This window comes from Dipodomys merriami, unplaced genomic scaffold (genome assembly GCF_024711535.1).
Source record: "Dipodomys merriami isolate MVZ:Mamm:240054 unplaced genomic scaffold, mDipMer1.0.p SCAF_7, whole genome shotgun sequence".
Lineage (NCBI taxonomy): Eukaryota > Metazoa > Chordata > Mammalia > Rodentia > Heteromyidae > Dipodomys > Dipodomys merriami.
Genome location: NW_027206290.1, coordinates 6348523 through 6362463, shown reverse-complemented (window position 1 = coordinate 6362463; position 13941 = coordinate 6348523). Strand labels below are relative to the sequence as shown.

Here is a 13941-nt window from a genome sequence, read left to right as displayed (position 1 = left end):
GAAAATAAGTTGCAACAGTGTACTGGTGCTCACACCTGTAATCTTAAATACTCAAGAGGCTGAAATTTGAGGATCAAAGACAGCCTAGGTCAGAAAGTCTATGAGATTTATATCTCCAATTAACCACCAAAATGCTGGAGGTCGAGCTGGGGTTCAAGTGCAGGACTTAAATGAAAAAGCTAAGAGACAGTGCCATTGGCCCTGAATTCAAGCTCTAATGCCAAAACACACACATACACACACACACACACACACACACACACACACACACACACACACACACACATACACACACAAAACACAAAACTCACACACACAACACACATAGCACACAAAAAAAAAAAAAAGAAAAAGAAAAAGAAAAATGGGATCTATATAGTAAATGAAGGTATAGAAATAGACAGCCAGGACAAAGCAGAAAGGAAAACTACAGATTCATTTCCTTCTTTATACAAATTGGAAGTTATTGCAATTATGCCAGCAGTTTCCAGTGTTTTTGTTACTTATTAAAATCCCAAACAATAGGAGACTGAAATCTGAGGATCGCAGATCAAAGCCAGCCTGGGAAGGAAAGTCTGTGAGACTTACTTCCAATTATACACTCAAAACTCAGAAGTGGAGCTCTGGCTAGCTTTGAGCACAAAATCTCAGGGACAGCACCCAGGCCCTGAGTTCAAGGCCAGTATTAGCACACACAAGCACATACATACACACACCCACAATCCTAAACAAGACTACGAATCATCAACAAGGAAAAAAAACTAATTAAAGCTATCTCTTACCAGTTTTCACTCTCCCCATTTCTAATCCTTAGATAATGACTTTTTAATAGGAAACTGTCTGAACCAATAATCAAAATAGTGAACTCTAGCCCTGAGGCATTAACTTTACAAGCAAAGCTAGCACAGAGCGGTTTCCTGCACCACCAATTTTCCTGTTAGCCAGACAAGAAATGGTGGGGGAGGGGCACAGGGAAAAAGGATTTGATGTGCAGTTAGCAGAAACTAAATTCTAGATTTATAATCATCACAAACTGGTTTACCAGAAATGGGTGAGTGATACCACCAGACTAGGGGTTGATTCCAGTCCATCCCCTAGCATTGGTCATAAAAACACAAGCATTTCAAGCTTTGTTGCATTAGAAAGCTAAGATTTAGTAAGAATGATAGAGGCAAAATCAAATGATTACAATATCTAAGATTTGATTGGAATGTACTAGACTTAAATTTTCAAATTGACTTCAATTTCTAGCCTATTTCTTTTGGAAAATAGAGGGTTGGAATCCCTGTTATGTCAACCCTATGGTGTGCTATTTTTTGAATTGGATGTAGTGTAGTAGGCTATCTAAAGGGCAGTCCACAGGTGGGCATCCTCAGCACCACCTGAGGGCTACCTACAAAGGTAAATACTTGGGTCTTACCCCAGGCAAGAAGAATCAAAAGTTCTAAGAGTTGGTCCTCACTACCTCTAGTGTACTAAGCTTTTAAGGGGGTCTTGATGCAATTCAAGTAGAATAGAGCTATAATCAGTCTATCACTTAGAAGGACAGATTTCAGATCTGAATTCCAGCCCCCATCACATTGAGGGAGTTATTTGTACTCCCTATAACTCAATCTCTTCTTCCATATGGAATGCCTGGCTCATGCTTAGTACATATCCCCAACATTTATGGTGTAAGGGACCAAAGCTGGTGCTAAACACACTTAGGAAAACCACATTGACTTTGACCTTGATTCTTACAGTACTGTAGGAACAATCCAGCCCAAGGTTGGAAATCTTCATCTATAAGCACATAGATTATGTCTTTGGCTTTGCAGGCTGTATAGTCTCTACCTCAACTTCCCAAATCTACCATTGTGATATGGAAAAGACATACGCATTAGGAAATGAACGATGTGGCGGTGTTTCAAATACTTTTTAATCATATCACTATCATATTAACTTTCACATCATGAAATCTTATTCTTACTTTGAATTTTTAAAGTAGCAAATACCATTCTTACCAACTAGCTATAAACAGCCAGGTTTGCCCTCAGGGGCTATCATTTGCTCTCCCTGGTCTACTACTCTCACATCAGTGAAGTTAGTGCACGATATGAACTACAATTTCCTCATCTATCAGATGAAAGGAATACTGACCACCCTAAGTTTTTTGTGAGGTAATACTTGTGATCTATCTGGTAGGCTGCCTGACAGAGAAGCCATTCAGTGAAGAGCACACACTGCCCTTATAAGAAAAAAAGAAAAAACTCTGCTAAGACTCTTGATCTAGAACAGAAACATAATGCAAAAGCATAGGCAAAACAACACTGCTGGTTTCATGCTGATTTGCACAAAGCACCATTGGACCATGGACATGTATCTATTAATATATTGTTGAATGAATATGCATACAAATATACATATATATATATATATATTTAAAATGAAACAGTAAGCAACATTTACAAAAGAACTTCAATGTCCTTACTGTCTCGACTTAAGAAAATGTCATTTACTCGGGATATTTAAATTGCTCCCATGTGTGTCCCCCCTGCTGGAGCAAGAAAAGAACTCAAAACAAAAGTGTATAAAATCTTTCTGACCTCACAGTCCCCCAAGAGTTTACACTACCACACTGAGACCAACGAGCCAATCACATATCCTACAGAGCAGCACCCCTTGAGAGATCTCACAGCTGCACAACATCTGGGGAGATTTGGATCTGGATATGAAAGGACTCCATTTTCAGACAAAACTCACCAAAGGCTCAAATATCCCTCTGGGTCAGGCACTCAGCACTTATCATTTGCCTCCCCTCTGTTGCCAAGAATTGAATCAAAAGATGTGTCCTCCTTCTCTATTCCAGCCCAGAGGACAATGCCTTCCCCCTCCCACTCCACTCTTCTCATTCATTGTCTGAGTTTGGCTGTCTTGTCTGATGCAGACAATGAGTACCTGAGTGAACAGGTTGTTTGATGCAGTAATCACCAACCATATGTGGCTAGTATGCTCTGAAAACCAGAACTATATTTTTGTTGATTTATATCCAAAAACAGATATTCCATTACGTTATTGTAAAGAGCTTACACATGTGCAAAGCAATTTGGATCTGTAAATCTACTTTTTATTTAAATTAGTAAACTCTACATACATATCAACAATTTAAAATTTTTAGCATCTGAATTAAGGCATGTCTTATTTTAAAATATTTACTTTTTTATGAATACGATGCATATTTTTATCTTTATTATAAAGATGAGAACAGGGGAGTTACATTTACTGGTTACTGGGTAACACTATTACCCCTTCTTTATTTTCTCCACTTACCCCTTCCTACCCACCTCCTCCCCAAGTTGTATAGTTCATTTCCAACATGGTGTCAAGTGAGTATCATGTGGTATTAGTTCATCTTTGTCCTGCTGTTTCTGTGATTCCCCTTTCCCTTCTATGAATCAGATAAACTTATATACATGACAAAGTTTCAGAAAACTAAAACTAAAACTGGAAAAAATAGCAATAACTGCATACAGAACATAATAAAAACCTCTTGTTTCCAATTCTTTGAGTTCATTTGACCACAAACAAGGCCATACTAAAACTACCAGCACAACCATCTTCATTGCAGCATTATTTATTATGGCTAAAATATAGAACCAACCCAGATGCCCTTCTATAGATGTGGTTTATATACACAATGGAGTTCTATGCTTCCATCAGAAAGAATGACATTGCCCCATTCGTAAGAAAATAGAAAGACCTGGAAAAAAATATTTTAATTATATTAAGCAAAGTAGGCTAGGCCCAAAGAAAAGTAGGTTTCATGGTTTCCTTTGCTTGTAATAACTAGAATATGGTATTCCTAACAGGGAATAGACTGATTGTTAAGTGCATAGGAACATATACAATAAAGCATTTTAAAATATATTTGAAAACTACTTCATGACCACTTATATTACAAGGGATGTAAATACTTCAGTAAATATCTTATATTGGTAATATGGTAAAATTCCATTCTAGATATATTATATTAAATTCTAGATATATTAAATTAAATGTTTTACTAACATAAATTTTTCTTCATGTTTCTTCAGTGTAGGTCTTAGGAAATGGGGAATAGTATCACTACTCAGCTACATTCCCAACACTTTGAACTACATTCCCAACACTTTGAATGATAGGAAGGATAACTCCTCAAGTTTAAGGTTAGTTTAGGTTGCACAGCAAGACTTTGTTTTAAAAAAAAAAAACAACAGGAAGGAAGGAAAGGAGGGAGGGAGGGAAGAAAGAAGGAATGACTAGAGAAGAGGGAAGAAGAAGGAATAAATAAAAAGGAAATGTACATAGAACTACTTAAGTAGCTGCAGTATATTTCTGATTGTCAGCTCTGCTATAGAGCATTAAGTACAAATATTCTTTTATTCCCTATATCCATTCCAAAACTAGAATCCTACTAGTCCATCTGGTTCTGACCTTTGTACCTCTCAGTCTTCCTAATACCACAACCTAGAGACTATCTGCTCTCTCTCAGGTACCGTTTTCCCTGGCTGAAAAGACAAGCATTTCTTTTGAGATTATCCCATTCCCGGGGCCAAGTAATCACCAAACAAGACACCACAAATCACAGCCCTGCCCTCCACAGCTGTAAGCTACCTGTCAAGGCAAGGAATCACCTCACCACAGTCCAATTTTTTTAAATCTCAGATGAATTTTTAAACCAGATTTTGATCCCAGATCATGACTCATTCCCAACTCAGGACAAAAAGATTTCACTTCCTATTTTTATGTGATTGTGATCTTCTTCTCAGAGCAATATTCAAATGTAGTTTTCATAACTGACCAAAGAGGCTTTTATTTTCTATCTGGCAAATGCACAACTAATAAACTCACTAGGACACAAAATAGCCTTTGAAATTAGAGAGAAGTCTTTTCTAGAAAAAGGACTTTGCCTACGACAGTTTTTTAAATCTAAGCAAATAGTAAAACTGGAATAGATGAATATTGATGTATATTTATATTTGCTCTGTCTAGGCAGAGACAAATAGTAGAGTTTTTACATTAACACTACAGTAGTCCCAAGGCAAAGTCCTTCTTTCCCAGACTCATGAGCTTGTAAAGATTAAGTGAAGTAATACACAAATATAAAGTCTCAATACAGCACACGTAAGCATTCAGTCGCTGTTACAAGAATTAACACTACTCATACAGGCCCCAGGCCCTCTCCCAAAGCAATCTCTTTTAGGGTTAACTTCTCTCCCACCCTCCTAAGGACCAGATGTTGTGGCCTCCTCTCCTCCACATCACACAGGAAATGAAAGAGTGGCTGGAGATAAGAGTATAAGGCGAAGGGTCTCTCAAAGAATGTTACCTAACCAGAGGCTGCTGTTCATTGAAATCTTTGAGATTCTAGATTGAGGTATCTGATTTAGCTACTTAATAGGTTTACAATCAAAATGAGAGCCCATTCTCAGTTTTTGCACTGAGAAAGAGAGATGCAATAATGAATTCACCCATAATCCCTTCATCTCTCTCACCTTCTGGCTGACAAGGCTTTAGAAAGCTGCTAACAAGGAGAGGAATTGACCAATTTGAGGCTCAGCCCTCTTCCTTTCCCTGCTTAAGTAAAGGTGCTAATTGGCACTAAAATACATAAAACGTATGAATCAGAATTGCTGGAGACAACAGGTCTGGGTAATCTATAACCTGAATAATGAGCCTTTTAATAACCAGGAGTGGAACTAACTGCATCTTTCAGTAATGGATCCTGGTAGCACTTGTAAATCTACTCTCTCCAATTAGAAGAATGCTTTTCTCCACTTTTCTGACAAGTCAGGATCCAATGCCCAGCACTCACATACAACTGTGTCTTAAACCGTCATCAACAGAAATAGTGCCCTGAAGATATTTTTTTAACTCTGGAAGGCATTAGTAGGCTTCCTCAATTATCAGATCTAAACTCCTTTCTCCTACCAGCCCCAAGACAGGTTTTGTCCTTTCTAGCTGTCACCATTATTAATTCTCCATATTAATATTATCCTTAGTAATATGAATAACATTAGGATTGCCATGTGCTCTTTGTGCACAGAACATCTTGGGTTTTTCAAACTCAACTTAAGAGTCTGAAAATTATTTGTGGTCCTCCTTTAAAAAAAAAGAATATAAAATCATAAATACAACAATGTTGGGACATCTTCCCAGAGGTTTGGAGATTCCCTGAGCTAAATGTAATTTAGTATCACCCCTCACCCTCACTTCCACCCCCAAAATGGACAGCCTACATGTCCACTGAGTGTTCACATGACTTACCCAGACTCAAAGGGCTACTTATTGTTAGACATAGAATTAAAACCTTCTTATCTCCTCAGACTCTCTGGCTTCTCCAGTTCCTAAGTCACAAAGGAAACTTAGAGGAGGGAAGAAATAAAAACAACACAGTGCAAAGTGGTCCCTACCAGGCAGATGTTGAGAAGCTGTTTATATTGAATATTCCCTTGAGCAGAAGATAGTTTAAAAAAAACTTAAACTATCATTTCAGACTATTTATAACAAGCTATATAAAAGCTATATCTGAACACACATTCATATGTGAGCATATATGGTATATGATACATATAACATTTCATATGTATAAAACATACAAAGTATATGTGCTATGTTATTTAAAGGGTATATCATACAATAGCATATCATGGTATACCATACATCTGATATAGATCACATATGATATGTACATTATATAGCTAGTTAGTTAGTTAGCTAGTTAGTTAGCATGCCCTCCACAAGCACCAGAGCTCAGCATCAAGCTGACCACCACTACTGAAGGAAATTGGGACAAGTTACTTAGGTATTTCTGAACTTTGATGTCTTCCTTTAGCCCAGGACCCACCTTGACCACTCCAGGTGTTTTAAAAAACACAAACTATTATTGCCATTGTCATTCATCCAAAGTTCATAGCATTTACATGAGCCACTCATCTGCCCTCACTTCCTCCCCAAAGCATACTAACGTCCAGGGCAAAAACATCTGCTCCCTCACCAAAAGGCTGAAAATAAAGCCAGGCAGATCCTGGGATATCAACAGCCCCCAGTCAGCCATAAGTAATAGCACTCCCTACACATGGATTACAGAAAGGGCCTCCACTTCCATATGTGGTGGGCTTTCCTACAGTTTTACATTTATCATCTGTGAACCTGTGAAGTGTGAAGTCTGAGACATTCCAGGTTCTGTGAAGCCAGATGATATGCATATATCTGAGATCAAATAATGTCTGGTTTTTCTTTTGTTATTCACTTGTCTTCATTGATGTCAACCTTTGTTTTTAAAATGACTCTGACAAAAATCAGACAGTTCCTATATGTTCATTTCCAACCTTCTTGAAAACTGATGGATAAACTGATCAACAAGTTGCTTGCTTCACATTCGGGTGAAAAACTAAAGCTACATCCATAAAGAATCCAACTGCTTACAGAACACACCGTTAGCTCATGTGTGTAACTAGCACCTCAAAAATAATTAATGACATCATTTATGTATTCATGGAACAGTTAAGAGTTCCCTTAATAAAAGCAAGGCTAGTTATTTGGACTGTTTTCTGTATTTCAGTGATGTACGTCATTGGGATTTTAATAGGAATTGCATTGAATTTGTATATTAATTTTGGCAATATTACCATTTTCACTATATTAAGTCTGCCTATCCAAGAGCATGGGAGGTCTTTCCGTTTCCTAGTGTCTTCTGCAATTTCTTTCTTTAACTTTTTATAGTTTTCATTAAATAGTTCTTTTACATCTTTGGTTAGGTTAATTCCTAAATATTTTATTTTTGGGTTATTGTGAATGGGGTTGCTCCCTTTATTTCCCTCTCTTCCTGCACATTGTCAGTGTACAGGAAGGCAACTGATTTTTGTGGGCTGATTTTGTATCCTGCTACTTTGCTGAAGTGATTTATGATTGCTAAGAGTTTGGGGATGGAGTTTTGGGGATTGTGAAGGTATAGTATCATGTCATCTGCAAAAAGGGATAGTTTAACTTCTCATTTCCCTATGCAGATCCCTTTAATGTCTTTTTCTTGCCTTATTGCCCTGGCTAAGGGTTCCAGGACTATATTGAAGAGGAGTGGAGACAGTGGGCATCCTTGCAAGGCTAGTTCTTTGGAATAACAACTGAGAGTCAACTGGGTAGCAACCACTACTTTACCCGTGCACTCCCACGCCACTGCGTACAACTTTCCAAGCACATTTTAATTGCTCCTTTAACGATTGGATCACCTCCCACTAAATCTGCAATCCTGTTTAGAGCAAAAATAGTATTCATTGCAGATGCTCAGTGAAAGCTGGCTGATGAAACTAATGAAGGGTCCTGCCCATTGAGTACAAAGCCAAACAAGAGTAAATGATGTAAACAGATCCCGGACAGGACAGGGCAATATGTGCTGCTACAGAGATAAGCACTAAGACCACAGGAGCACAGAGGAAGGAAGCTCCCCACTACAGATGTGACATTCAGCCAGGCCCTGAAAGATGTGTAGAACTTTTGCCCATGGAGGAAAAGTAATCACAGAGGGAATTTCTGGCAGAGAAAACAATATGAACAATAACAACTAACAGCTTGTGATTATTAAGGACTTAATTCAGGTCAGGTCTAGTTTTGTAGAAATAAGCTCTTTTATTCCTGTAGGCACTATTTTTGCTCCCATTCCACAAATAAGGAAATTGAGGCTTAAAGCTATCACAACCCAAATAGATTGCTCTGACCTCAGAACCCAGGTTTCTAATTGTTGTTTGACCACAGAACATATAGCTGGCAAGAAAGGAGCTCTCTCTCTAGAAACTTGAGATACATTTAGGTAAGTGTAGGAGGTAGGTGAGAGACTAGTAAAGCCAGATATGTGGATAAAGACCAGAGGCTGAAGGAACTTTAGTACTTGCTAACAGGTTGGGGGTGGGGAGGGTAGACATTACAACAACAAATGATTGGTGAAAATATAACAGTAGCTCAGTGATGTATTGTATCATATTCTATTGTACTATATTCTACTGTATTTATTATATCCTATTGTATTATTTTCTCACTGCTACTATGTTCCTATGCTTCAGGAACTGGCAAAGCCATACTCTAAGGCAGAAATGACTCTGTCTCTACATATCCACACAGTGTCCTCTTCAAAACTGGAGACAGAAGTCAGTACAATTCACTAAGTATTTCTTAAGTATCAAAACGACAATATACTGTGCACAAAAAGCATTTTCTGGGATGGATGTGTGGCTAAAGTGGTACAGTACTAGTCTAAAAAGTACTTGTTGACCAAAAAAACCCAATTTGTATTTTATAAACTTACAGGCACTCATTAACTTACAAAAGACAAGTGTATAACATAGAATTTTAACTTCACTACAAAACAACTGCAAATTAAAGCAGATATTTTCTTGTCTATCCAATTTCAACGACTTCTAAATACACCATGAAATCCTCGCTTGCACTCTTCCTTTGCTAGGGCAATTGAAAGAGGATTCAGTGGAGAATTCTGGAGCCCTAGGAGACCTCAGGGCCACTAAAAAGAGGCTGGTGCTTGAGTTGACTCTTCACTCTACAGTAGACTTATTCAGAAGAGCTGCCTAACTAAAAAAGACAGCAAGAAAAAAAAATGAACCTACTGTAATTTAGGTCTGACTTTATTTTTGAATCCTGAAATATAATGAATATGCAGATATTCTCAGCCTCTACAATAAGCCATTGGTAAATATGTGCTTAACCTTCTTTAGAAACGAGGGCAGTAAATTTAAAAATTTCTTTGTGGCTCCACAATTAATAAGACATAACTAAGCCATACACATGTTTATGTTGTAAATGCCCAGGTAATTTGGAGAAATAATCATATGCATGGACAAAATGGGCCTTCAGAACCTGACTGAGAGAATTCCCTATCTCCTAAAAGGCCAATGTTTTAGCTGCCAGGGTATAAGCTTCTCCTCTTAGTCAAAATCTCCATTTTAGAGTCACTAGTGCTCAGTCAACAATGATGCTTTAATCAGCATCTCTCAGTTTTTTCCTAGGTAAAAATGGACAGGAAAATTCTACTTCAATTATTTGTTGAGAATTTATACAACTACAGAACAGAGTTGACAATGAGTCAAAAGTTATCTATCTAAAACACAAGCTCTATCACAGACAATCCTATTCCAACACCATGAGTGGTGTGATGCTGCCTTGGGTAAACTTGATAAAATACAGATTTCATTGCTCTCTCCCTCCCTGCTTCCATTATGCCCTGCAGGGACCTATTTGCTATTTTATTCTTCACATTTTAACATAACCATTCATTTGAAGATAAGGTCAACAGTTTATTCATCTTGTCATATGAAGGGAGTTAAAACATGCCACCCTAAAATATACCACTGACTGCTTCAAATTGAAGGCAACTGAGAAAGAACAGATTAAGAAATGCTCTTTCACCTTTCCTTCTCTACTTAAGAGCAGGGCATAAAATTTACCATGACAAACATACCTTCCCTACACAAGAGAAAAATATTATTTATCAAAGAAAAAGGTCAAAACTAAATTGTGTCAAATGCGGATGGCTCACACCTGTAATCCTAGCTACTCAGGAGGCTCAGATCTGAGAATCACAGTTCAAAGCCAGCCCAGGCAGGAAAGTCCATGAGACTCATATCTCCAATTAACCACCAGAAAACCAGAAGTGATGCTGTGGCTCATAGTGTACAGCGCTTGCCTTGAGCTGAAGAACTCAGGGACAGCATCCAGGCCCAGAGTCCATCAGTCCATCACTGACAAAAGCAAAAAACAAAACAAAACAAAAAATTATGAAAGATAATGATCAAGACCAAATTCAACATGTTAAAGCAAACTACATATTTAAAACTGTATTTTTCCATTAGTTTCCCTCACATGTTTGCCAGTCATTTTCCTACAATTTACTACCTCTCATCCAATGAGTTTACTACTCTTTGTTTGAAAATGTCATATAAAACTCTTCTTTGGGTCTGTACTTCTTTTTTTGGGGGGGGTCTGTACTTCTTATACATATATGAACCCTTTTTGTATATATTCATCAAGACACTAACATCAAATACCAAATGCATGTCCTTCTCTTTTTAACCTGTCTTCTGTCCATTTGATCATCAGGTCCAGGCACAGGAGCCAATAGAATAAAGTCCTTTCCCCCCAAGAGATGCCAACAGCTCTCTCTAGAGCCAACCTGTGACATAAAAGAATATTCATCATTTTATCCCACAACTCTGCTAAGAAATAATTACAATCATATGTCATTCTACAACTTGGGAAAAGGGAGGACCCACATTGACGTGACTGTAAAATACCCAATGTGAAAGGCCAAGCTTGCACTGAACCTCAGTCTTTGGACTACAACTTATACGTCCCACTGCATAATGTGTAGCCTTTCAAGGATGACGTGGGAATGGCTTAAAAGTTGACAGACCTCGGCCTGAATGCAGGTTCACTCTATCCTTTACCCTGTATATCCCTAGGCATATCAATTAAACTCAAGACATTCAGTTTCCTCATCTATAAAATGGAGTTGAAAACAATAATACTTACTTTTAAAGATTTTATAAAAGAATAAAAGTTATATTACATGAAACAGACCAGGCCTTTAGTAGGTATTAACTAACGTATAATTGTTACTATATGTGGAGGGGGGGGAAGAAACTTATTAAACCCTACTTTATCACAACTGAACATATTAACATATGTTCAGCAACCTGTGGAGTAAATGGCATTCGTTTGAGGAAACTAAGATTCACCGATATTTAAGTAACTTGTCCAAATTTATGTAAGTAACAAGGGGCAGTGCCAGCATGTACACTTTAAAGTCTCTGCATACAAAGTCCTTGCCCTTTGCAGTCTGTCTACATCCCAAAGTCTCAGGCAGCTGTGCCCCCAAATGTCTGAGGTCAATGTGAGGTGCTGTACTTGCAAGATCAGAGCAGACTCATGTATAACTTGGAGTGTGGATTAAAGATGTTTGGAGGGGGTCAGAGATGTAGGTCAGTAGCAGAATATGTGTTGAGTATATGTGAGGCCTTGGGTTCAGTCTTCAGCAGTGCCTCTTCCATAAAAATGATGCTTGGAACATGTGCAGAGTGAAGGAAAACTAAAAGGGAAGACAGCCAACAGTAAATGTCATGTTCCTCAATTTCCCTGAGAGCCAATAACTATATAATAGTAAAAATGGCTCATTAAGATTTCCTTGTGCTAAAAGTCTTGAGGTTAAAAATACCAAAATTGTAATACCAACGTATTATTTCCTTGTGATTTTGCCACCATTTGTTATGTCCTGGAAATTGTTCTCAAATAAACAGCGGAAGCTCAGGAAATCACAGGTAATGTCTGATCTTTACTCCTAAGAAAGGAAACCATATTCTATGAGATTGATTTCTTATTTGCATCAATAACACCAAGCCATGTTGGAAGATGATTCAGGTAACGGAAACCATGGTAGATGGCTCCTACTGAGAAGCAAATACTCTTTTACAATAACATACACAGACATGTTTTTAAAAATGTTTTCTAATATTTTTGTTTGTCACTCACAGCTTCCTCCAAGCTGAGAATAAACAGGCCTTTGCATTCTCCAGTCAAGACCCAGGAAACCATGCTGTGAATGATTTTTATTCATGCAATCAGGTTAGGACTTGTAGAAGGGTAGTGCAGGAAAAACAAAAACCAGGGTGAAAAGTGTATGTTACTGGTGTGATGTAAAGTGGTTCTCAAGGAAGAGACTCTTACACAAACTCTTCACACCTGAAGCCACAAGGCTGTGAACCCAGAGAGATACTCAAGAGCAGGCCAAGAAACTAGATTTGGAGAAAACTTTAAAAAAGGGAGGGCGGGGGGGTGATTGGCTTTTGCTAAGTGTAGATCTAAGGTTCTGTCCTACTTAATACACCTTCCTATGAACTTTTCCCAAGTATAGCTGATGTCCAATAAACCTAGCAGATCTCCTAGGAAACTCATTCCTAAGGGACTACCTGTAAACCCAGAAGTTTTTGGTCTTGACATAATCAAACGCCCAGTAGAACTCTCACTCTCCACCACCAACCCCCTTCGCAGCGCTACCTCCCTCCTCGCTAACAACCTCTGCCCGGTGGCTTCTGCTCTGCCCCAGGCCACTGAAAGGCCTCAGGCTGCGCGGAGCCGCGGGTCTGGCGGGAGCCCCGCTGCTCGCCCTGCAATCACCATTATTAGGCACACAGCCCCGCTCGGCTCCCCGGGAGCCGTCACTCTGCAGCTCCTCCGGTGCAGGCGCGAGCAGGCAGGAATGGTGGGAAAAGGAGCAGTGCCAGCTGCATGCTTCAGAATCTCCCTCCATATGCATTTGCCAAAGGAACAAAAAGAAAATCACTGCCAGCAAAACACAACTGAGATGAGGATGCGGTGGGACCGCGGCTGACTCGGTGCCTCTAAGCAGCCAAGGGGCTGGTCAACCACGCGTCCGAGCCACAGATCCGACTCGTTACCTTCAGGATGCAGGCCATGGCGCTCCGCCGGCGCTCCGGCCACCGAGCGGCGGGCGCGCCTGGATCACGGGCAGACCCGGCGGCAGGCTGGAGACTGGCACCGCGGCTGGACCGCCCCAGCCCACATTCCCGCAGACCCAAAGAAGGGGACCGCGGCGCGAGCTGCGCGGCCACAGGCCCCGCCCCCCGCGCGCCGTGGCCCCGCCCCCGGCCCTACTCACTGGCCGGCGGCCCGACAGGCTCCGCCCCCTGCGTCACGTGCTGTGGCTGGCGCCGGCGCCCGCCGCAGCCTCTAGTTCTCCAGCTGCTGCTACTTCTTTTCCTGTTCAGTGTTCTGTAGTTCGACGTATGCAAAATACTATGCATCCGGCGGTGATCCGGGTCCCGCCCGAGAGGGAGAGCGGTAGTTGCTCAGTGTGCTTTCACACATCAGAGCACGCCTAGAAGGCACTTCCCAGTTTAAAAA

The 13941-nt window shown here is 39.7% G+C and overlaps 1 protein-coding gene across 4 annotated transcripts in view; it reads right to left on the bottom strand.

Annotated features, from left to right (window-relative positions):
• St6galnac3 (ST6 N-acetylgalactosaminide alpha-2,6-sialyltransferase 3) overlaps positions 1–13601 on the bottom strand; it is a 543084-nt gene extending 529483 nt beyond the window's left edge. For all 4 annotated transcript variants that reach the window (XM_070007314.1, XM_070007316.1, XM_070007317.1 and 1 more), the window contains exon 1: positions 13476–13601. In XM_070007314.1, coding sequence (XP_069863415.1) covers positions 13476–13493 — 18 coding nt within the window. In that variant the 5' untranslated portion in view covers positions 13494–13601. The remainder of the gene's footprint in view (positions 1–13475) is intronic.
• Positions 13602–13941: the final 340 nt, after the last annotated feature.